The 26,910-nt window shown below is 26.8% G+C and overlaps 3 protein-coding genes across 9 annotated transcripts in view; 1 reads left to right on the forward strand and 2 right to left on the reverse strand.

Annotated features, from left to right (window-relative positions):
• LOC132921118 (uncharacterized) overlaps nt 1-5,559 on the forward strand; it is a 111,998-nt gene extending 106,439 nt beyond the window's left edge. For all 5 annotated transcript variants that reach the window (XM_060983964.1, XM_060983967.1, XM_060983963.1 and 2 more), the window contains one exon: nt 364-5,559. In XM_060983964.1, the coding sequence (XP_060839947.1) occupies nt 364-632 (269 nt within the window). In that variant the 3' untranslated portion in view covers nt 633-5,559. The remainder of the gene's footprint in view (nt 1-363) is intronic.
• A 3,880-nt stretch (nt 5,560-9,439) lies between these two features.
• Nucleotides 9,440-17,019, reverse strand: LOC132922658 (15-hydroxyprostaglandin dehydrogenase [NAD(+)]-like). Of its 3 annotated transcripts, XM_060986284.1 has the most exons (7): nt 16,702-17,013; nt 16,462-16,572; nt 15,588-15,711; nt 12,701-12,825; nt 12,416-12,553; nt 10,121-10,179; nt 9,564-10,023 (listed from the first exon to the last, which is right to left on the reverse strand). In XM_060986284.1, the coding sequence occupies exons 2-7, from the start codon at nt 16,555-16,557 to the stop codon at nt 9,903-9,905; spliced, it is 663 nt and encodes a 220-aa protein (XP_060842267.1). In that variant the 5' UTR covers nt 16,558-16,572; nt 16,702-17,013; the 3' UTR covers nt 9,564-9,902. The 3 variants fall into 3 exon arrangements, with proteins under 3 accessions (XP_060842268.1, XP_060842267.1, XP_060842266.1); XM_060986285.1 differs by having other exon boundaries at nt 9,440-10,023; nt 12,716-12,825; nt 16,462-17,019; XM_060986283.1 differs by having other exon boundaries at nt 9,566-10,023; nt 16,462-17,012.
• Nucleotides 17,020-23,959: 6,940 nt separating this feature from the next.
• Nucleotides 23,960-25,965, reverse strand: LOC132922106 (uncharacterized). The gene is made up of 4 exons (XM_060985443.1): nt 25,798-25,965; nt 25,670-25,710; nt 25,528-25,594; nt 23,960-24,388 (listed from the first exon to the last, which is right to left on the reverse strand). The coding sequence occupies exons 1-4, from the start codon at nt 25,798-25,800 to the stop codon at nt 24,128-24,130; spliced, it is 372 nt and encodes a 123-aa protein (XP_060841426.1). The 5' UTR covers nt 25,801-25,965; the 3' UTR covers nt 23,960-24,127.
• Between the last annotated feature and the right edge of the window lie 945 nt (nt 25,966-26,910).

Raw genomic sequence — 26,910 nt, forward strand, 5'->3', positions numbered from 1 at the left:
ACAAGTAAAAATCATTCGTACATAATATCGTTATATCGACTTTACGTCATAAAAATATGAAAATCGTAGCGTACTTTTCCCGTAAAAACTCATTGTCAGGCATTCGCACTCGAGACACCGTTTTCCTCTCAGTCACCACTTAACCACCGGTCACGATCACGTCGTCGAATTTCGAGTATCGCTTCTTACAGGGAACGCGCGGATTATTGATCACACTTCGAACTTATTTCGCGATTTCGTATTGGATCCTTAACCATATAATATTGTACATCTCGGACGTCGATCGTCAATAATTATTAGTTAGTTTAACGTGTAATATATATTATAATAATTATAACGGTGTGTACCGCGTGTTTTTTTAAGGCGTATACCTGGCTGCGGGAGCGAACGCCAGTGGCGGTGCGATGCCGTCTCCGCTGTCGTCCGGCGGTCGGAATCACCCGCTGCGCAGCGAGAGCCGGTCGTACGCGTCCTGCGACCTTGATCCCGTCATGGAGGAGCGGAGCGAGATGGACAACAGCTGTGGCAGCGTCGTCGGCAGTGGACCGGTGGCCGTGGCCGAGGTGGTGGCCGACGACGGCGGCGTGGTCAGCGGCGGAGCAGTCGAGGCGCTCGTGTGTCCGGACAGCTAGCAACACGTGCTGGCCATCGCCCGGATATCGGTGGCCGTACAGACGGACAAGCCGCCGCCCAGACCGGTCAGGTCGCCACTGTGGAACACGCTCACCAACAACCCGCCGGACGAGGCGGTCAGCTGACATACGGCCCGGCCCGATCAGCTCAAGGCCATTGCGATCATAGAGCCTTGAAGGGCTCGCCGACTTGCCGACTCACCCTCACACCGCACTCGTCTATATACTCGCCGATACGTGAAACCGTTTCCACGCGGCGGTTTTTGTACAGACTTTATTTTTCGTCGTCTTGTCATCATATCATATAGTAATATATTATGTATCATATTATTATCATACGACACGATATAAATATAACTTCAAACGATGATAATGCCAAATATGTTAATGACGTGCTATATACAATAATATAGTGTTATAATATTATACTCGTGTCGTGTATACGGTTTATTGTGAGAAACCGTTCATGTATATTATGTGGAATTAAGTTTGTAGGATGTCCGGAAATATGTATAGAACTATTCGAACGTGTTATGTTTTACGATTTACCGAGGCGAGTTTGTATTTATTATTTTCTTTTAGCTCGTGTGGTTATTATACTAATCAAATACTAAACGACATTAAATTAAATACAGTTTTCACGAGCATTTTAACGATATTCGAATAAATAATCGTGCCAAGTATAAATAATTAAAATAATAATAATAATAAAATGTCTCGACTTGATGAAATTCCCGACATTATTAGAGTGTGTGGTAAATATACAACAATAGCACTCTCCTCGAAATCACACTCCGTCTCCCTTCTACCTGTATTTCTTTCAAATGGAAATCGTCTACGCGCGGAAAATTTCAGTTTCTGTCTGACGGGCACAAAGTTTAGCAAATAAACTTTTCAAACAAACAACCTAGGCCACGCCCACGCATACGCATATATATTCATACACTTATGCGTGTATGTATACCTATCGGAGCCGTACCCAACTCTATTTCTACCCTCAGCCGCGTCTGTGCTTTACACGTCGTCATCGCCGTCCAGTGCCATTATAATAGTACTATTCATATATACATACACGTACACACACGCATACATATTATATACATATAATTGCTTTTCAAACTTTTATCGACCGGGTACCGGAAATCATGTTTGTTTGGATGACGGTAACGAATCGGATAAATCTTAAAATAAACTTCAAAAACTACGTTAAACCATCATCATCCGTTCGGACGAACGAATAAACTTATTGTTTCCTCTTTCGTGATAAATTGTCACGGTGTAGCATTCGTGACTCGACATTATATAGGTATATTTATATAATTTTGTTTTTATTAGGTATATATTGCATATAGCGTTTCGAGATTTACTTTTCTCTGTGACTTATAGGTCACTACTATTATAGGTAAGTTAAATAACTTTAATCCTAACCAATACTGTACTAACTATATTCCTTATTTACTGAATACCTACACATTATTATATCTTTTATATATTATTTTAAACATTCATAATATGGGTCCATTACTTTTTTCAATGTTAAATACAATAATTTGAAAAGTTACTAAATAATAATAATAATATTATTATTCACTAAGGCACTGTGATGTAATTTGACTTCGACAGACGTTTAACTACAAATGTTATCAAGAGTTTCGACGTCAAATAACGTAACGTGACATTAATAGAAATTATTATTTCTGATCGTCATAATTTATAATGTCGATGTTGTTATATTAATTTTATGTCTTCGCGTCAAAGCCGATTTATTTTGACGACCTCCGAGCCGTACCATAGAAACGCATACGTACAATTTCTTTGTCGAAGAATCGTACGCCATGCATCCGACAAAACCTCTTAGAACATGTGCTACTCAAAAAGTTGTTTTTGTCTACCAAATAAATTTAATAATATCCTCCAAGTCTATATTATAAGAGCCTGAAATCCCGCAATGTATTAACAAACATTTATACATCTAGTCTCTGGGTAACAGTAATAAATACTAATTTGTTGAACTGACACATTATCTTACTCTACAATTGTATCTAAATACAAATGCCATAAATTTCTATCGATTAAATACAATATATAAAATACATTTGATTATAATGAATACAAAATGCAAGATACATTTTAAAAAATAAACAAATCTTATAAAATAATTTAATTAATTATATATTTTTAATAATTCGATTTAGTAACATAATAAAAATACATACAATTAAAATGTTAAGTCTTATGATAGTATAATTAGCATGTTACTGTAATATTGTCAAGAAAAATATAATTTGTTTTGGCCAATAATATTATACATCATGCGTTGTAGAGTAACACTAATATGCATTTTTTAACGTTTTTATCTAAAAAAAAAAACGCAACACAGTTGGGCACTAATGTTGGAATATTATTTAATAGCTTAAAAAATAATTTAAAATTTAAAATTTGTCTTATCGCCAACATTATAACTCAGATGACTGTACTTTTTAAAAGTAACAAATATAACTTTTTTATATAGTTATTTACTTACGTTTTGTACAGTTATCTGTTAGATAATATTAAAAAGTGCTCACTACACATAAAAACGGCACAATTATATTTTCAAAAATAAATTTTTTTCATTCAAAATAATAAAAATATACAACACTATATACCTTGTAGTTTTCAGTAGTACAAGTCACTGTGAGACCATATTTTTATACTTTGAACATTGTAAATTAGTAAATTAATTTATTGAGCAATCAAACAGTTTTAATATTAATGTACAATCGTAGTATTGCGTTTTTTATAAACTGTAAAAAGTTAGAAAGTGCCCAATCGTGTTTCTCTGACTTAATTATAAATACAATATATCTTGAATTCAAAAGTTTCAATATCGACATAATTTCTAACTACATCCGCCGATAAATACAATTCATTTTCTACTTACAATTTTCTAGACAAGGGAGGTCGCAAACACGTAACGGAAAAAGTAATATACAATTATATTGTATTATATAGATATATCCACTCTGAAAAACTTTTAATGGTTTCGACGGAATGATATAAAAGTGTATAGTGCATTGCGCGGTGGTGGCGTTATACAACGTGGTAACTTAATCCGGCTTTGCGACGGTTTACTCGGGAGACGTGTAGGAACAAATTTATATATACGTTTGGTAAATAAATTAGGGTAGAATCGAAAAATAACTGCTACTATGGTAGTTAGGATAGGCATTATAATAATATTTTTATCATTATTATTATTAGTCTTACCCAGGACAATTCGTTATTGCAGAGCAGCCGAAAGAGGAAATTCTCCGTCATCGTAACCGTGGAAACGACAAGTTCGTTATTATTCCATTAAGAATAATATAGGACTATATATGGAAATAGATTTATAATAATACAAACACTAACGTGTCTGTTTATATTTGTGCTAGTAGTTCGTTAGCGAGTTGTTCAAGTATGTGTGTAAATAAAATTAAAATAATAATATTCGAGTTTGGCTTTCGGTAGAACAACATTATTACTCTCCATTAATACGTAATCAAATACATGATTGACAATCGTTGGCCGTAGTGTTTGTTGGCATATATTTTACAATGTGTATCGATATAATATAATACTAGAATCTAGTTAATATTTATAAGGTTTTCATTAGTTGATTTGATGTTTAATTTTTGTGTTTCAATAAAAAGTACCCCTAAAAATTTAGGTATCGTACACTGCATTAAAAAATAAACTTTTTTTTTTATTTAATTATATATTTTTAACATACATTTCCCCTTCCCCCGACTATTCCAATTTTTTTTTTTTTGTTAATTTGTCACATCATATATACTTAACTCATATAAAATACTTAAATAAGAACATAATATAAATATATAATGTTGTATAGTGTATACATATTAACATATTATTATAATTTAAAAACAATAGTTGTATAACATAAAACTATTTATTTTTTATTTAAAAATTATTATTATCTAACAAAATCATATCCTATGACTTATATACCTAGTACAAATATGGTGAAATAAAAATCGCGCTGTTTTATCTAAACGATTTTTCCTGATTTATAATCTCATAAAATAGCGTATGTTTATATTTTAATGTTTTTGAAAAAAGTTTTTATTATTTTTAGTTATTTTTCAGGATTCAAAAACTTATCAAACTAAGAAATTAAAAAATTAAAAAAATAGAAAAATTAACCGTTATATCGATAATTATTAGGTTTGGTTAGTTTCGTCGTAAACATTAAATTTTAACGGAAAAAAAATATTAAAATTATAGTAAGATAAAAAATTATAGAAATACTAAAAAGACATACCATTATTCACTATAGTATGAGTATTATTATAGTTTTGCTATGATAAATGGGGCCAAAATCGTAATAATCATTTTCATTAAAAGTATTAAAAACAAGCTAAATATTTCTATATCTATAATTTAATTAACAATTTGATTTTATTGCGTGCCTACTAATATTCAGGTTTAGGAATCACAATATGTGTTTTTTTCGATGACACAAACCTGTGTACCAATGCAATGACCAAGCTACTGTTTTTTACGACTTCAAACCAGTAATTTAAAAATCGGTTTAGACGGTTATACATGGTCGTACAATAAATGTAAAATGAACTAATCGTAACAAATGATATATTCCTAAATAATGTAAATACTTCGATATAATATTAAATATAACCACTTTTGTACCATTTACCTTGTATCAACCAACCACAGTACAATCACTATACTATTATAGTAAGTATTATGGGTGTTCACTCAATATAAATTAAATTTGTATGTAGAATAAAATATTAACTTTTAGGTTAATTAAGTGTTTAATTTTGATTGATATTATGATTTTTTTTCTAAGAATAATATATTGTTTTAGCTATAAGTCTTGTATGTATAATGATTTAATAAACATATTGAAATATAAACGATATTTTTTCTCATTTGTTGACGATATTGAATTTAACTCACTATGTAATCGGTGTTAAAAATGGTATGTTGAATATTGATCACATTTTTCATTTAACTTTTCAAAATCAAATTTAATATAAACAGTGATGTCGAATTCGTTTAAAAAAAGTTTATTAAACTCTTATGTCTCTTCAAAAACCAAGGACCATCTATATTTACGACATCGTTCAAAAAACACAAAAAGAGTTAAATTAGAAATACTAAAATTTATTTACTTTATATTACTGCCTCGTTATGGGTCAATTCTTTTTGAGCTACGTATTTATACAATAATTTTTTTTTTTAAATATCAATAAACAAAATATTACTTTGTCAAAATGCTTGAAAATGTAATTCAAGTTCTTCGTGAGTTATTCATTTATCAATTAAAAAATACTAAAAATAAATGTATACATATTTATTGTTTTTTTTATTATAATTTTTTATGTTTTAGGTATATATTACACATTTTTTCTCTGAATTTCCAATATTTTGTATTAATTTATCACACCATAATAAAATGTTTTTATATATTATATAAATACAATTTTAATACATAATATCGTTTTGTATAAATAATATTATGCTTAAATATAATATTACTGTGCTGGACTAATCAAAACATTTAAAAACCAACACACAATTTCACCCCAAGTTATTGTTGTAATTACTAAGTATTTACTCGTAAAAAAATAATTTTATAGTTTTTCATATTCAATGATTTATTATTGAATTACAGTTTAACAATTATATTATTACAGTGACTTATTCCTCAATTATGAAGTATACTCGACACCTACTACAACTGTACAACATATCTGTTTCTAGTGTTCCTACTTTCCTCATTTTGTATACTTGAAAGTGTTACAGAAAATCCATATTTTTGAGGTTATTTTGTCATTTTAATAAATAACTTATAAATTGTTATAATGGATTCATTAGTACATTTTAAAATTACTTCACTTATTGGCATAAAAGAATATCAACTATAATATTTTTTAATCATCTTAATCATTCTTAATTGTAGATATATTTTTAAATTTTATATACTTAAAAATTTAAAAAAAAAAACGTTTTAACTATTTAACTGTTATTTAATTTAACTTATATTTTTATTATTAATATTATAATTAACATTTTTAAACATAAATTAATTTTATTGACTAAGTTAAAAACTGAATTTATTTGAAAAAAAAATCTCAAGCTTTGAAGAATTCAATTTAAAACTAATTTCTGCAACATTATATGATTTTAATATAATATCCTCTACTAATATTGTAAAAGCTATCAGAATTTCAAAAAAATTAGATCACTTAAATAAGTTACCCAAGGGGTCAAAACTAACAAATTATAACTGAAAACATAAGTTCTAGGTTTTAATTTCTAGATTGGTAGTATTAGACCACTGAGTTAACTCATATTAACAAATCAAAGCTTTTTAAAAGATGAAACGCATGAAAAACATTCCGATACAATATACGAGAATTATTACAGAATAGCGTGATTCGTCAACCAAGCTCATCCCTATATTTTTATTGATTATGAATTTATTAAAATTATGATCAGGTAGGTATTATAATTAACAAAAGTTTTTAATTAAAATACACTTTTGAATTTTGGTTTAGATACATCAATATTTTCAAAAAATCGTCTGCTTAACAATTCACAGCAAAAAGGTTTGTTTTTATTAAAAAAAAAAAATTATATAACTATAGGACACTTCTTAAGGATTAATATCCATAAAAAATCGATGTACACATTTAAACATATTTTCCTTGAATAGGTATTCTTAAAAATTTAGATATCAGAATTCAAATAATATTAAATGAAAAACTGGATGAGAGCATATCTGGTGAATCACCCAGTGGCAGTATAGTTAACACGCATATAGTTTCGATGGCAATTTAGAGCATTAAATGTGTAGGTAAGTACATAATTTAATAATTCTGGCGATGCGTTAAAATCGATTCCATGTGCGGGTCGATATTTCGATAATAATCTATAAATACTATCATACTTATTCTAAAATGAGATCAAAGAAAATTAAACCCTAAACCCTACTTTGCACGTAGCTTTTTGCGTTAATGTGCATGTTTATTGTATATAAAGGCATAGAAATACTATACACATTATATGCACGTTGATTCACCAAGCATGCTTACCAACCTTTTAGATTTTAAGCGGAGCAAAAAATGCATTGATTTGAACAATGCTGTGCCGTTAATGAAGAATATTGCGCTAATGCGTTTATATTAAAGTTTAACTTTTCCTAATTAGTTTTCTATAGACTTATTAATTTATTATATATTATAAATATTTTATTATACGGTCGTTAAACGTTTACATCAAAAGTGTACCGATTTCCTGTGTAGGTACCTTATTTTAATTAGTGTTTAATTAATTAATAAATTTTTGTTTAAGTAGATCGAACACCTATTGTTTATTATTATTATTATTATTTGTCAACAATGATAAAGTTACTCAAAATTCAAAAATGTTTATCACATATTATTAAGCAAAACATAGATATATTAAAAAATTCAAATACTTAAAAACTTACTAGATAAATAGAAGGTACTAGCGGTAACAATTATATAATATTATGTAGGTAGGTAGGCACGTGTCGGAAACCATTTGCGAATTCTCTCTATATAAAGTAAAAAAAAAAACGTTTGAGTTTATTGAACCGAACACTCATGCATTGCTTCACCAATGTGCCCTATAATCTCGAAATATTTGTTGTCGTTCTATAAGCCGGATTTGAATAATGTAATTTCAATATTGTGGTCGACTTTTGCATTTTTACAAATATAAATTTTAAAGGGAGAAAAAGGCTGTAATTCCCACAAAAATTGAAAACACATTCTTGAACGGTAAATACGTTAGACTATAATTTAAAAACGTATGGCAAATATAAATATAATTTGTAATGGAAATATTTATTATACAATACAAATATACAATTGATAATTTATATTTAAATGCGTATTTGTAATGTAATTAGTAAATTGTAATTAATTACAATATTGCATGCTCGTATTTTGTAATTACATAAGTTACTTTAGATACGTTGTAAAAATACCAACCCAGTTAGTTTTAGAGGTTGAAATATTTAACAATATTTTACACGATCCATTTAGTCAAAATTAGCCCATTATTTTTTCCGTGTAAATTAAATTCATCCAACCTACATGTGTATAATGTATATATTTCATCTGTATGTATATTTTTACAATATTAATCAATAGTAGGTAATAAGTACACATAAAATAAAATAAATGTGTGAACACTATGCAGAATGTATACTTGTAATGAATATATTATATTATTATTATTTAATAAAGAATGATCTGTATTCAAAATAATTATAAGTCTTTTAATTTTAGAATATATTTTGTAATTTCATTAGAACTTTGAATGCTACACTGATATAAAATTACTATTCTGCTTTCAAACCAAAAGATTCTGTTTCAGTCAAATTCTTAATTATGTTCGTATTGATAACTTCTTATTTTAGTAACAGGTAAAAAATGTATTAAGAGCTAAGGTTTCGGCAATCTGTTAAATAAAAATAAAAACAAGTATTACACATAACATTTAACATTTTTGAAGTATAATGAACTAGTTCTTCATTTTTTTATCGTAAAATTCATTTAGTTTGATTACACACGTAACATATTTTAATATAGCCAGTGTAATGGAAAATAAAAAACTTTATCGGTCAATTGCAAAAGTTGAATAAGTCAAAATAACCAAGATAAAAATTACAAAAGAAATACAGAAAATTGTATGTTATTATTTATTATTACTTAAGTACATATGATGAAATAACGAAGGTTGTGTCATATGAAAATGTTCTGATAATAAATGTTTATAAAATACGCATAGTTAAATTATCTATATCATGTTAATGCATAGTTATTACTTAATGGTAAACACTAAATTTATATTTTACTGTTTTAATAATTAGATAGAATTAATAACACAAATAAATTTAACGTAATTTTAAACATTTTAATAAAAAAAATTTTTTCAGTTTGGTTTTTGTTTACCTGTTTAAAAATAGATTTACATTAAAACTGAATAAAACATTATAATATATCTAAAATATCTTTTAAATATACGTTTAAAAGTAGGCATTATTATTATTTTTTATGGTATATAAATATAAATCAACCAAGATAAATCAATTTTTTTTTTTACTTTTTTCATTAATAAATTGATATATATATTTTATTTTTATATTAAATTAGTTAATTAAATAATAATAACAATAATAAATAATTTTTTAAAATTAATTGTTTTAAATGTTGTTAATATTTTTATTTAATTTATAATATCAGTTGTTACTGCCAGTCTCGGTGTTTCTTCGTTTTCAACGATCCAAAATTGCCCAGTAATACCTTGTTCCAGAATATAAATTAAAGCTCTGCCAACATTATCTGAACTAAAAAAAAAAAAGGAAAAACTTGTCATTTTTTTACTACAAAACTATTGTTTAATTATTAGTTTTTTATACTATAAAAAATATAGTATACACTTACTCATTTCTTGGATCTAATGCCATAGTCCTTATTTTTAGGTAATGTGAACTTTGTTCGTCCTTATAAAAACAAAATTGATTTTTGTATTTAAAGAGATATGTACAAGAAATTTAGATACTAATTTTTATTTAATTTTTTTGTCTTATATGATTATACTTTTTTTGTCCTTAAATTAAGTCGTATTATACTAACAACACATTAGCATCATATACATGTTATTGTAATACATAATTTATTACATAATATTTATAATTACCATATTATTAATTTTAAACAAATATTTATATTTATAATTTTATGTTTTCTTGTTTTAATACTATTAATTATTACTAGGTTTACTATTCATTCATGATACTACTTATATTGTGGTTGTCTCATTAAGTCATAATTTATACTTCATAAACTTATTTATGATAATTTATATATTATTGTGTGGGAGATGCAATAATACATATAATGTACATATTACAATAACTAGTTCAGACTTATAGAATCATATTATACATATGAAAATTAAGAAATATAAAATGTATAACGTAATATAAAAGATTCGAAACTTAAAGCACCTAAAACCAATAAAATAAGTACTTAATAATGACTTCGTTAAAAAAACTAAAATTTTTAAAAAAAAAAATCAATATTTAAAAATAGTTATCCCTCTTGAACACATAAACAAAATATGCCTGTCTTCAAAAACTTCCACGAATTTCTCTTATTATGTTATAAAATACACTAGGTATCAATACCTTACACTAAGTACCTATATTTGTCTAAGACTACAAACACCAATTAATTTTTGGTCGGTGGTTTCCACTAAGCACCTTCATAAAAAAAAATATACAAAAGAAAACGTAAAAACACTAAAAACTAATAAATTATTAAAGTAAACTAATGTATTAAAAAACAACTATATCAAAATAAAAAGCAAAAATAAGCATTTTCAAATTTCATATGTTAAATAGTAGTAACATGATGTAAATATCAATAGCACTCATTTAGATTTTATATTCGAGTTTAAAAAAATTAGCAAATGATTTAAATCCTGAACCCTGGTAATAAATAAAATAATATATGCTTGAGTACGAGTTAGTGTGAATACTGTAATTTTTTTTTTTATATATATTCCCCGGATTATTTGAAATACATTTTTATTGTATACAATAAATATTAGTTTATGTATACTTGTATAGAAATAAAATTAATATTTTTATGTTTTTACATGTTTTTAGTTCTGCGAGTACCAAACTATAATGACAAATATTATAATATAATGGTATTATACAAGAATTAATGAAATATACCGCGACCTAATCTAATGTTGTGGTTGCAAATTTGTTATAAACCTTTCTTTCTTTTTTTTTTGCTCTTATTAAACTGGCGTAGTTGTAGCACTTATCTTTGGACACCTCTGGTTATATATTATCGTTATAGTGTGTATCATACTATATATACTTTATAATATTATAGTAATTTTAAACTCGAAAAATAAACTCTATTTTTTGCAGACATGAATTATTTCATGAAAACCGCAAGGAAAAATTTAAATCCCTAATGAATTATTATTATTATTTATTATTATTATGACAAAGTGTATTTTATACAACCAGATGATTTTTTTCACGCATTATAATACTCATTTCTAAATAAATTTCTGTGATTTAAAAAAAGATTAGATTGAGAAGTATGAATATCGATGAAGTATACGTCTAAATAATATTTAATTATGTAGGTATATATTAAGCTAGACTTATATAATATATTCTACGACTTCGCAATATAAATCTACTTTATTTCGTATTATATTGACAAATGATATAGGCACCAATATTATAATAATATGTGTTCTCAATTTATTCAAAATGACCAAGATTAAAAATTCAAGATCCTGAAATATAAATTTGACTGTACTGGTGTCGCATTACCAAAACAAAAAATAAATATATGTATTTATAGTGATTTAATGATAGGTACCTATTGTATATATAATTTCTTGAGAACGGAGACTCGGAGCTCTATCGGAAGCAGATGATGAGGAGGTGATAAACATTTTTTTGAATACAAATGTTGATACTTTTTATGTTTTATAACTTTACCCCTGGACACCACTCACCCGAACACCTAATAAATTTCTTGAATTATTGTTTGTTTTTTACAATAACATTTTTATTTTACTCTGATTCTATAAAATATTTTATAAGATACTAGATACACAATATTCTAAATTTGATAAAACATAATAAACCAAAGCTTATAGGGAGGACGATCTATCCACCCCCTAACAAAAATTAAACTTACACCGATCAATTTCGTGTACCCAACAACGGCATTAGCCGCTGATCTGCAGTTTGTAGTCTGCACCACAGTTCCACCATTGCCTCCGTACGGAGCTCCCATGTACTTAATTGCTTGAAGCGTTCCGCTAATGACACTGCCCTATAATCATATGAATATTATAAAATTTAATAACATTTTACTAATGCTGTAAATGACATGTGCGTATTATTTAACAAATGTTTTAGTAGTCGTGAACGATAATTATTTATAATAATTAAAATATCACTATTGTTGGATTATGCCTACATAGTGTGCACAGACATAATTATTTTTATCCTGATTATTGATTAATACGTCGAACTTCATTTCAGCCATGTTGTTAACGACAATATCCAGTCGCCCAAAATGATTTAAGCACGAATTGAAGGCACCTGCGATAATACATAACAAGTAAGTATGACATTATAATATAATATTTTTATATTATATGGTATTATGTATTTATGTATACGTATATAAGCTACAAAGATATCTCAAAAGTCCTAGTCACCTTAAAAATCTACACGATAAATCAATGTATTTAAAAGCGTAGTTTTGTGTTGTGTTAAATAATAGAAAAGTTATAATAGTTCGTTTCAATTTTTTTTATCAACAATTTAAAAAAATAAATGTTTTGTCAAATTAATTTTTTTAAATTTCCAAGACAATCGTTTGTTTTAATCATGTTTTTAGAACAGTTTACATGTATATATTTATATTATAAACAAAAAAAATATTAAAATTTAATGAAAATCAACTAAATCATTTATATATTTGTTAGTGTACCTATGATTCATCAGCATGATAATATATACTTGTAAAATTGAATTATTTTATTAATTTTCTAATGTTATCAAACTTAATTTTAAAATTCTAAAGATAAAGTCATTGAGCGAAATACCTTGGTTACGTAGATCAAATAAAGCAACAATTGTTGACTACATCATGAACTTAAGAACATTTTAAGAATGTCTGAGTGGATGGGTCCAAAAATGTCCACTTTGTGTATACATAATCACTTTGAACATTTATAAAAAAATAAATCAATAAATTATATTCGTCTTTATGTATCATTTTTTTAAACAAACAGTAACAATTAAAAATATCATTTTAGAAATTTTAATCTCTGCTAAAAACTCACTAATAATTATATATTTATAGATTGTTATAAAAAAATTCTCCTTTCAATTGAGTTTGTTTAAGTATTATGTGATTCATATTTCGCTAACATAACTATTATTCTCACAAAGTTATCTTAAAAATTAAAAAAATCTAAGCGGTAAAAAAAATTTTGTAACTTAAGCCATTTAATTAGAACTTCCTTACTAACTACTATGAAAAAAACGCATATAAATACATCGATTTCTCACGAAGATACTACGAATGAAACATTACTTGGGTAAGTCCATATTATATACCTACTACCTAATTAATTCGAGAATTCCTTAATTAAATGCGTATTGTATTGAATGATTAAATGTACAAAACAAAATAAATATAAGTTAGTAATGGTTGAAGATGAATAATAACACTGCATAGCATATTAGTATTATTTTTTTCATTGCATAAATTTGTTATAAATATTAAAATATATACATATATATATTAGTCGTTGCAAGTACTAATATATATTTATTATCTATAAGTATACCACTCGTGTAATAAATAACCGTGCAAGCAAACCTAAAACAATTTTTTTTTTTATCTCTTTTTTATCTCTTTTGGTATTGTTGATAGGTATTATAGTTCACAGTTCTTCCAATTTTCTTAGAAATTCAATTAGGTTTTATAAATAAAATCTTTAAGTTCAATTCCAAAACACCATTCCTGGAAATTATCGTCAGAGATGATTTACCCGTTTCTGGTTAAATAACACTATTAGATTCATTGGTAAGAAAACCTTAAATCCTTAATGACTTTAAAAATAATATTAATATTGAAAAAAAAATAAGGACGGAGAAAAGTTACGTTGCTTGTTAATTTTTTTTTTTTGTCTTGCTGAATACAAAAATATTGTTATACTTTTTTCCACGTTAATTTTATTTTATTATAATTCTAAATGTTTATTTATTATTTCCTGTATACAACATTGAAGTAATTATTATTTAATATATTTACACGGGTAATATCCGAATATTATAAGTAAGTTAGTACAAAGGAATATTATATTACTAATAATTTAGAGTAGATTTTATATTAGGTTAATAATTTCATACATTTCCTTTATGTTGTTTTTATAAAAAATGAGTTGTTTCCACTAACCAAAATACTGTTATTTATTAATTAGTACCACTGTAGATTTAATACTAACAAATTACAATCGTAGTGAGTGGATAATTCGTGTTTAATATTATGGTGTATACATTCTTCAGGATCAACGAGAAAATAATATTGAATTATTTAAAAATAGTTTAGACGGTACTTATTAATTGAACAGATACTTATTTTTTTTTATTATTATTAAATAAAGGAGGTAACTTTTTAGTTGTATTTTTCATAATATTGCGATTTTATACTTAACATTTTCTGTTCTATAACATCCAACTATCCCAGATTATTTTTCCAAACAATTACTAATTAAATATGAATATCTTGGTGCATATTTTAGTAAATATTACATATTATTGTTTTACAAACGTACCAAAAGAAATCTACTCTCCTCTACAAAAATAGGTAAAATATATCACAGCAAACAAATTGCATCCCGATAATATTTATCAAATACACTAATTGCGTATTGCGTCCGATGTAAATACATTAGTTTCCTTTCCATTTAATATAGACTTAGGAATGTCAATAGCAACATTACATATTCTATTGCTAAAGGTAGGTTAAAAATATTGTTTTTTATCGTTAATTAGTTAAACGTTAAACTATTTAAAATAATAAAAATATATAAGTAAGATTGGGTTTAGTTTATTGTATTATTATATCAAAATAATATTATTAATGTATTGGTAAAAATTTGAACGATACAATATTGATATAATCAAAACTTGTTATTTTATTTACTTCATTAGTATTATTTTTATAAATTCTGAATTCAGGGACGTAATAATTAGTATAGTACAGAAAACCGGGACATAATTAATTGCGGCCAGATATTTAAATTCCTCATGTATATAGTTAAACTGAATTACTTTGAAAAACTCACTTTCAATTTGTATATTATCTGAAATGGAATAACCCAATGCCAAAACATTATTATCACCAAACACGTTCGTTAACTCATTGGCGAACAATTGACATGCTTCAAAATCTATATCGCATAACGCCACCTAATTGTAGATATTTAGAAAAATGTGTTCACAATAATTTTCAACGTTCTACCTATACATATATTTTAATCATTATATTCGTAAGTAATTACAACTTTAAAATTTTAGTATCGATATCATATTTATATATTAACATATTTTAATAACTGTTTTATCCATGTATCCAATAAATGTGTATTTACATAGAACAATAAATCATTTTGGAAAAAATAAAATTTATAGAAATAAATTCATCATTTACTGCAAGAAATACGAGTGTTGGTATAGAATATTTGAAAAAAAATCTAAAAACACTGCATGTAATAGATCCCTAATCATATTTTAAAATTATCGTACTTATTAAGTTAAAACACTAACACTTACAGTGATTATTTTAAAATTGTAAACGTATTATAAAACGTAGGAATGTATAAAAGAATAATATATTTTATGAACATATTTTTTTTCAATTTTGAGCTTGTAAATAACTACTAACTAGGTTCAGAGTGGACTAACAAAGTTCTGCTACCAGAAAATGTAAGGTTGAATATTGAAGAATTTTCACCAATACAGAAAACAAATATATGATAGTCACAAAAAAAAAAAAAAATGTTTTTAAAAAAACACATAATTGTAAAACCAAAATATTACTTCGTTCAAAAACTAAAATATATTTTACAATAATATATTTTTAATGTTATTTACAACGATTGTTAACTGTTAAAATATTACCTACTATCTTGTACTAGTCATAATATATAAGGTACTTACCTTGACGCCATTCTGGAGAAGGTGTTTGGCATACACTTTTCCAATACTCGACATAGCTGAAGTGATCAATGCTACCTGATTCTCAAGTACCGACATTTTATTTATATAACCCTGCAAGGATTTACTATACAGTTATGTATATTTTACAGGAATAGAGTAGATCCACTACTATTAGATGGAGTCTAATAATTATTAATTATTTATTAGATTTAAAATAAATATAAAAAGTAATAATTGAACCTGAACCTGTGTTCAGTCAAAAATTGCACTTCACGTTTACGCGCGAAATCGTTACTTAACGAATAATTATTATTTGATATATTAGGTAAGTACTATTATATTATTATATGTTCAAAATAATTATCATCGGAAAGTTCCAGCTTTATTGATGATTGAAATTGTATTAAATTATATGATTTGACGGTAATAATTAGCGATTCACGTATTTGCAGTTTCGTGCGTGATTTGAAATGGTTGTAAATTGTAGTTTATATTATATAGGTACTATGTAACGGCTAATACATTTTGAGAATAAGAAACTCTTAAATTCTTATCGCGATTTTATTTTGTGTACACGGACTGAAATGTTTCCGAATGTTCTATACATTGATAACACTAAAAAAAAACAATTTTACGAGTAGATATCATACCCATAAAACGCACAAATGCGCAAAACGCAATATTTTATCAGTGAATATAACCAACGGATTGCAACTTACAATGCATACATAATACGATAATCATATTAATAAAATATCTAAAAAATGTTGTTCGATTCACATAAAGAATTTTTTACCAGTTAAACACGGCAACTTTATTATAGTAGGTAGGGTACTTAACCTATTTATTATTTTAACACAAATAATGAATTATAAAAATCACATTTTTAATTTATGATAGTAAAAATCACATAAATACATAAATACGTAATAAATAATTATCGTTTAAACTCAATATTTGTGTTTGGTACGTCCCAACTGGACGATTGATTCATGCATCAACGCGTAAACGAATAGGTAGGTACGTGTAGAAAAATCTTTATTCAACGTAAACTTAGAACACAAAAATACAATATGTATGATGTAATCTGATGAGCGGTGTTACGGCCTGCCTCTCAATGTCTCAACTATTCCTAACCGATCCCTTGCGTCGGTCTCCCTTATATAATATAATCAGATAATAAACAGTAGTGGTGGTGGTCGTGGTCGTGGTCGTGGTGGCGACGGTGGTGACTTTACCGTCACGAAGGGTCTCGTAACATGATTTAGTATGCTTGTCGATTCGTATCTTTATCCGTGGCCCGTGGGACATCGAGTTTCGACTTTTCTGGGAAGAGACGTGTGAAAATACTTTAATGGTTAAATTAAATAATACAATGTTCACGCTGTCTGTTCGTCTTGACCTCAACATGCTTGTATTATTAATTATTTGATAAAAACGTGTCGCCACACCGTACAATATTATGTGTGTTATTGCATTTGATTTATATGTATATATACATATCATAGGATTCGTAACAACTCCCATCAAAAAAAAAATAAATATATTTATGTTTATAGCAAAAACAGAAATCTTAAAATATATAATATAATATACAATATTAGTAATAGAAAATAATTGATTACATTTAGTGTTAGTAAGTAAAACATTCTTTTTCTTTTACATCTTTTCTCATACTCAATGGTAGTATATCTTAAATACATTAATCATTTTTCATAGTTTCTAGTGTTTCTACAATACATTTTTACAATAGATATATATTTTTTTTTATAGTTAGCTTGGAATAAATTATATATTTTCACCTCATAATTTATTGGTAATTTTTGGGTTTTTTTTCTTGATTAATATACTAGTTAAGTTATATTTATATCAAAAATAAAATAAAATTTTATTTAAATTGTTTGTTTACATAACTAAAAGTTCATCCATTCAAATATGCAGACCTTTAATCACTCCTTCGGTTCCCGGTTATGAGTATGGTCTACATATTAAATGACGTCCTTTTAGTATACATATATATTTTTTTATTTCAAACTTATTTTGCACAACTTATACAACTGTATAGGGCCCATGTTATTTATAATATGATTAAAAATGCATTTAGTGATTATAACTTCTGTAATTCTGTTATCGAATCATGACTATGTGCTATTTTATGATCTATTTTACAAATTAACCCGTGTGTTTCTACTAGATTTAACATTCGCCCGTTTTTCTTATGATAGCCTATTTTAGAGGAATACAATAATTTATTGGTCGCGCCTGTTATATCTAAAATCTTTAGGTTAAAATAATTGTCATTATTGTCACTATATACGATGTAATATTTAACATTGTGTTTATGTTTAATTTTAATCGGTTTAATATATCCTTGTACGCGGTACCGTTCCAAAAAACTATGATGGGTATTCTATTACCACTGTGCAAGTATTGACTTAGATAAACAGTTGATAGAGTTGTTTCCCCTCCGAACTTTAGACTAGTTTCTAATTTCCCCAATAATGGTACTAACAGTTCTGGCTTATTTCTAAGTTTCTTACCAACATTTTGCATCACATATTTTATCTCCTGGTGTTGTAACATCTTTAGTTTGTTAGTGGTTGTCAGCACAATTGGCTTGCCTTCTAATTTGATTGGTTTATATTTTTCCAGAGTATTTGAAATCGACCCCAATATAAGTAATAGATCATTTTTATTCAGTTGAGTGAATTCAAAACTCACTACAACAAATTTGATCTTGTCACTGCAACATAATATTATAATTCGGTTATTATATATGTATATATTTAATTTGTATTTTTTTTTCATTGTTATTATGTGTTATAAATTTTAATCTAATTGTGCATTATTTAGCTTATCATTCAGTGGCTTCTCCGACTAGTATTATCTCACTCATTAAAGACGCTAATTGGAGATACGTTCGCGTATATCGCGCACTAATACTATTAATTTTCAGCGTTATCGTGATTATCTCTATTATTCTATTTAATTCAGATTATTTCTAAGGTACAATTAATTGATCATTAGCTATAATAGTCATGTGGTTTGTTCAACACGTAGATCTGTCGTCGTTTAGTGTATTCGAGTATACGTGATCGGTATATGTCTTAATGAATGTCGTAATATCATAAACAAGGTATGCTATTTGTTTGGATGTTGTTTCTAGTATTGACATTTTTTTATTATTTTAATTAAGCCACTTAAAAAAAAAAAAAATGTGTTTCTGTTAATAAAATTTATCTTGAGTATCTTGATATAATTTTGTCTGCGAGAATCTTCTTTTATAAGGCTCGAAATTATTATATTTTTTTTCCTTATAATATCCTTGTATAATATTATATCGTTACCTATAATTGCTAAACTTATGAATTATTAGAAAATTTTTATTTTACTTTTATACACACATATATATTTTACTCATAAATTATAAATTATAATATATCTTATCTATAGTTGACGCGCGTTTGTCGTGTTGCTTTTTATAACATACAACTATATGTAATAGTATGTCCCGTTTTATTACAATACGTTCAGATGTCGCGTGAATTATATTATAGTTATCACTCGGCACTCGGCAGTCGCGTGAAATTATCTTGGTCGGGAAGTCCAATAATATTATTATTATTACTATATTTGTATTACTGTCCATCCTACGTTGCGATGAAAAATTACCTACGCGATTGCACGTATAACAACGCCGAACATTAAAATCGTTGTTTCTAGAACCCTGATTTCTATTAGTATTCCTGCCACGAAAATGATTTCTTCTAGTATTATAATTGCGATAGTTGTACGACGTATTCTGATTATTATTTTGGCCACGGTCAGTGTTCGGACTATTGTTATTTCTACCGTCATCGGTCCTGTTATATCATTTTCATTATTACTCGATCTGAATATTTCCCGTGCGTTATTATAAGTACGTATGTTTTTGTCGGCTACTAATGCCACCTGCATTGCCCGGTCAAGAGAAGTTGGCTTTTTCGTTATGAGTTCAAATCTCATTTCGTCGGTCAACCCATTAATATAACTAACTAAGGCCTGTTCCTCAATATTTTCGCGCAATATTACTGCTTCTGATGGCGGTTTACCTGCGGTCACTGCGTCGCATAACTTTTGAAATATTTCTTCCACCCGATTACTGTATGCATAAATCGACTCGTTATCTTTGATTTTTATTTTGTATAGCTCAATTCGTAACTTCGCGAGATCATAAGTACCATAAGGCGGTTCAAATGCGTCTAATAGTAATTGCTTAATGTCATTCCATTCCTTAATTTCTTTATACCTAGTCACGTTAAAAGCTCTATCTGTCAACTTAGTTTCTGCTATCGTTTTTAATAGTAATGGAACTCGGACGGCATCTACTGATTCAATTATTGTTTCGCACGCGCTTATAAATTGATACATTTCGGTATGCCCCCCTGAATAGTAGGAAATCATATGTAAAGCATCGATAACTTTTAATGTTGTGACTTTATCGTTAGCTGTTGCCAGTTTTTTATTATTATTATTACTCTTTTAACTGTCCTATGCTTTGTATAAATAATAATTTTATTACTTTGTAATCCTATCTTACATGTACTTATATAGTTATATAATATAGTAGATCTATTTTCAAAATCGTCTAAATTTATCAATCGCAAACATTTATTTAATATATTACGTCTTATTGGTTTATTTCTAGTATTTTCATTTAATTCAATTATTTTATCTTCCTCAATTAATCTCCTTATTTTTACGTCATTAATTATTTCCCTATTACTATCACTGAGATGAATATCTAATCGTACTGTCCTTCTCTATTAAATTATTTATTTTATCTAATGTTTCTTTAGCGAGAACTTCAAATTCGTCAAAAACCCGTTTTCATTAATTCACTTTAAATATTTATTACCTATTCTCAATAATGCTTCAATACTTTTATAATTTTATATAACAACACGTCTTATTATTTCAAAAATTATTTATTTTCTTTTATTTATCAAATTAACCCCTTTATTTAAATTTTAAATATCAATATAATTAAATATCATTTACTTTTAACATAACTTTTTATTTCTTAATTTATTTTAAATATAACTTTCCGAAAAAAACTTTTCTTATTACGAATGACCAATAGATCAATGAGACGATTATATAATTTATACTTACAACATCATTTTGTTCATTTTGTTGCTTTATTTTCTCGCCGTTGTTGAACTGCAACAAAAAGCTCGTAAGCCACAGTTGTCGAAACTTGAAAATACGTCTCAGTTGAACGATGACCATCGTAGGTGAAATTGTCTCTGTTGATAGAAATTGATGGAACTCAAAATATTATGATTTATCGCGTTCTTGAAAATCAACCCTGTCCACAGTGCCAATTTTCAATTTTCAGTGCCATAGCTCACTAGTCACTAGTTACACTAATAGGATAGTTAAAAATAAAGGAGATTAAGACGAAGCAGCTAAACAAATTTAATTGGTATTAATATACATAATAATCAAACTATATACCTACCTAATCGTGTTCATAATAAAAATGACCAAAGCGAGATCCACTTGTATTTCTTAGCTAAACTGCATAATATCATTACTTCCTATTTTATATTTATTTTATGAATACAAATTATAAAAAGATTTACCTTAAATTATATAAATATGTATAGTCATTTTGATATGAATGATATAGGTAAGTACTAAGTAAATAAGTAATAAAAAAATTCTGTACAATATAGGTACTATAGTCAACCAAAAAAAAATATAAGATTTCAGAGTGGAACACATGCCCCACTGGCTTTATAACTGCGGCTGAAAAAATTTAACATGACTGTTGATATGATAGACAAAATCAAATCAAATTATAGCAACTAAATTTGAGTTTTAATTTTTAAAGATGAATCTTCTGATAAGTCAATTGACGATTTTTGGTACAATACCTGTACTTTAGTAATATAATATATACTTATAATTTGTATACTTTGTTTTCACAATATAAAATAACAAATATCTTAGAATCTATATAAATAAAAAAAATCTTACGACCCACTAAAAATTGTCTTACGACTCAGTGACCCCAGTTTTGAACAATTAATAAATATTAATCGATTAAAATATGGCTTGTTAGAAATAAATTATAAACATCTAAAGGCTACATTTTTCACAAAATTACTAATACTTTCTTTTTCGAAGATTTTTTTAGATAGAGATGAAGTATTTTAAGTAAATATCTATAAAATCCCCAAAATGATGGGTACCTACCTGCCTAATAATTATAATAGAACAAAATTTCGGAAAATGTAAAAATTTGAATTTTTACTATAATAATATAATTATGGTAACATAATACATAAAATTCGGAAATGGGAAGTTGTTTAAATAAAAACAATGTCAACATTTGTTTTTTTTTTTTTTATAGTAATAGTTGGCTCTTTTTTTGCTCGATTTTAATCCACTATATTACTTCCTCTTCTCCTGCAGCATCATTCATTTAAATAAATTGTACACAAAATAGTTATCCTTGGGCTTAGTGAAGACTTAATTTTTTTTTACTATAGGTTCTTACACCTACTAATAAAATATTTAGATAGTGAATAAATTAAATTAAATTATTTTTTAGTTAAAAAAAACCAAATGGCTCTAAGACTATTTGTCTTACAGTTACATAATATAAGGTACATTTTTTATTTAGTCCGGCAATCAGTTAGGTATGCCCAATATACATTTTTGTCCATTATGTTCTAACTCCAATGTAAATTTTCTTGATGTTTAACATACTTTTATAGTTTCATCCAATATTCTAATATAATATAAAAATGCTTGTAAGCCAAATTAATACAAACAACACATTTATTGTAAATTTAATCTATTACATAATCATTTGAATCACTCTCAAGTTATAACATTTTCTTGGTAAAATACCTATAATACATTTATTTTGCTATATTTCTTGTATTGAGCATATTATAATATAACCTATATGTAACCTATACAACATTAAAATATTTTCAAAACGTTTTTGATTGGTTATCATTTGTGGGGGGACTTGAAGTTTGACAATTGACTAAAGTATAATCACCCAATATCTAGATTATAGTATTTTATTTATTTTTGAATGTTTTATATTTTTTAAATCTTAGAATGTTAGAATGGTCAGCTGATAGGACTTTTCTACAATTTTGAATTGAAACCTTCTATAACATTGTTGTTACTCTTTCTTCGTTATTAATACACATGTTTGCCTATTCAAATATGTTGGACTACCTATAGTGGATTTATGTGTATTCTGGCCTTAACCTAATAGGATAAAATAGATTGGTCTTCAATTGCATAGGACTTAAATAATTTTTGAACTACAGATTATTTGGACCATATGAATTTAACCAACTAAATTAAAGATTGCATTTTAATTGAAATGGCTTATAATGCTTACATGATTTAAAAATATACAATATATTATATAAGTAGACCTGAGAATAAAAATATTTAGCCATGAAAAATACAAACTAACAATAAATGTTTATGAGAAATATTGTATAATTATAATGTATGCATATTTATTATTTATTTCACTGTACACAATACCCAAATTATGTTATTTGCTTAAAGAACATTTTAATAATAGAAAAAGTATTATTGACAATGTCTTAAAATGTTGTAATGTTTTTAAATATTAATTCATAAATTAAAATTTTAAATCTTTATCCATAACTACAAATGATGGAACTAATGTTTCATTGTACTCTGCTGGGTTTAAGTAATCCCGTTCAGTGACTGTATCAAGAGTGTCATTTAATACTTCAGCATGTAAATTAGATGACTTCAAAATTGGTAAACGTCCAACACTTTCAAACACTTTTTGTTCCATAGCTAAACGTAGGGGCATGTGCATTCCTTGTGTGATCATCAAGCCTTTAACTAGCGTTCTGTTTTCTTTTGCTTTGTACTGAAACACAAAAAATAAACTATGTTAGTCATACTAATGATATAAAAACAAATATAATATAATACTTTTAATAAAAAAAAAACAGGTGCATTGATTTTAACTTGTTAAAATTCTAAGAAAAATATTTAACTCATAGCATACTGAGTTGTGTTATAAAAGTGTACACAGATATAGAAGTAATAATACCTAATAAAAATAATTTATAAAACTTAAAATGGAAAATAATTGAGATTAAATCAAACCGATCAATAAGGATTGCACAATGTGTATAGATCTGACCCCCCCAAAAATGTGTTTGTAATCTTCATCAGTTATTTCAGGATATTAGTTTATTACTTATCTGAATTTGATTGTTATTAATATTGTATTATGCCTAGACAAAATATAGACTACTAGATATAATTCTGCACTTTATTGCTCATTAAAATGATGCCTCTTTATATGATTCAAATGTTGTTAAATTTGTTATTCTCAGACAACACGATATTCTTTTTATACTTTTATAGCTGTCTCGAAGTACTTTGTTGCCTATAAAAAAATTATATTTATCATAGAAGACTTTTTAAAACTTATTTCATCATTAACTGACATTGTAGATTGTCAGGCTTCAGCCTACCATATTGTATCGCCTGCCCACGCTATTACTTTTTTATCACTTATTATTTTTTTTAATTTTTTCTTCTTTTTGCTAAGCTTCTAAGGATTGTAGCATGATGTAAAATAACCTATAACCTTCTATCAAATACAAAAGGAATCCAACAGGTAGTTCCAGAGATTATTGTGTTTAAACAAAATAATCAACTCTTCAGCTCTATTATATTATAGTATAGATAGTAAATGAGTACAGTGTGACTTTGGTACTGTATTTTGTTTATGATTTGAGACAGGTCTCCAATACATCCTATGTTCTAAAACTCTATTCAGTGAGAGAACAAATAGATTCAGTATATCTCCGTTCTATACTAGCTCCACTATGACATGGTGTTGTATGGGGATACACAAAATAATTTATATTACTTAATATAACTAAAAATGTATATTACCTTAACTGGTGTGATAAAATATAAATATAGCACTATTTTTAGGGTGTGAAAAATAATATTTGTTTAATTAGGTAAAATAATTTTGTGTGTACTTACATTTCTCAAGTTTTGTTGAACCGGATGATAAGTTTCTTTGAAATTCTTTGGTCTGGCAGTGTGAGCCCTAAAATTATTAAGAGGTTGATTAATTATAAATGTACAGATATATTCTCATACTTAAATTAAAAATATAACTTACCCCAAAATTGAATAGTTACCGAAAGAATTATCCATGAGATCCTAAAAATAGTTAAAAATCAAAAAATTGAGTGTAAACAACACAGTAGATAATAATTTTTGAATTAATTCTCGTAAAAATTGACTTACCATGTTTATTATTTTCTGTAATGTTAATTCAATAAAAGTCAACGTTATCCGTTTATGTAACAGGAAAAATTTTTCAATTTTTTTCTAATGAAATACAAATTACAAGCAGTATAAGGCGCTGAAACACGGTTACTTGCAATTTTGGATAATAAACACAATGACTGCCTTTATGACCAAGACATTTAAAATGATAACCTGAAAAGTTGATAGGAATGGTCCAGTGTGACCACGAAAAAAAATATAATAATATATGGCTATAGTGTAGTAGTTGCAAACACATTCAATAGATGTCGCTGTGTGTTTAATTATCCACATACTTCGTTTAATATTGAAGATATTGTAAACATTCTTAGCTATAGCCTAAAGTTAATAGGTACTCGATTTATTATAGCCATTACATCCCATGTAATTATGTATACAATATTATACGGCACACGGGCTCTGATAATCAGGATGCTCTTATAGTCCTATACTTATACTTTAATACTTATATGACTTATCTACATTGGCCATTGAATATTAACCAATGGTTGGACTGATTGGAGGAACTATAATGAAAAAAAATCCTTTTTTAAATGTCATAAAAACGACATTACAGTGTCGTAAATAGGGTTAGTGGGGTGTTTGGGAGGGGTTTCGTTCCCACTCGCCAAAAAACCACCCAAAGCCCCCTCAAAAAATAATAATATAATATACCTAGGTACCTATGTATATTATTCTAAATAAGTATTGAGCCCCCTCACCTAAATATTTTTCCTATTTCCATCACTACGGTAGAAACTGATATTTTGTAAATATGTACTGAGCTAAATAGATTGTTTGTTATTATTATTATTATTATTATTTATTTTTTTTTTAGTTGTGTATAAGTTATCCTCGAATATACTAAAAATCGGTAGTCGTTCTACTAACTAGGACGTAGGAACTTATTAACATAAACATGAATTTAAAATTTTAAAGCACCATAATCGGAATTCTATTTAATAAAAATGTAAGAACTGTGCTGAAACCGGAAACCACTAAAATGTTTATTGCTGTATCAACAGAACAAACTGAAATTCGATGAAACTCCAAAGTCTAAATGATCTCGTTGACCAATGACTAGAATAATGA

Source organism: Rhopalosiphum padi, chromosome 2 (genome assembly GCF_020882245.1).
Source record: "Rhopalosiphum padi isolate XX-2018 chromosome 2, ASM2088224v1, whole genome shotgun sequence".
Taxonomy (NCBI): domain Eukaryota; kingdom Metazoa; phylum Arthropoda; class Insecta; order Hemiptera; family Aphididae; genus Rhopalosiphum; species Rhopalosiphum padi.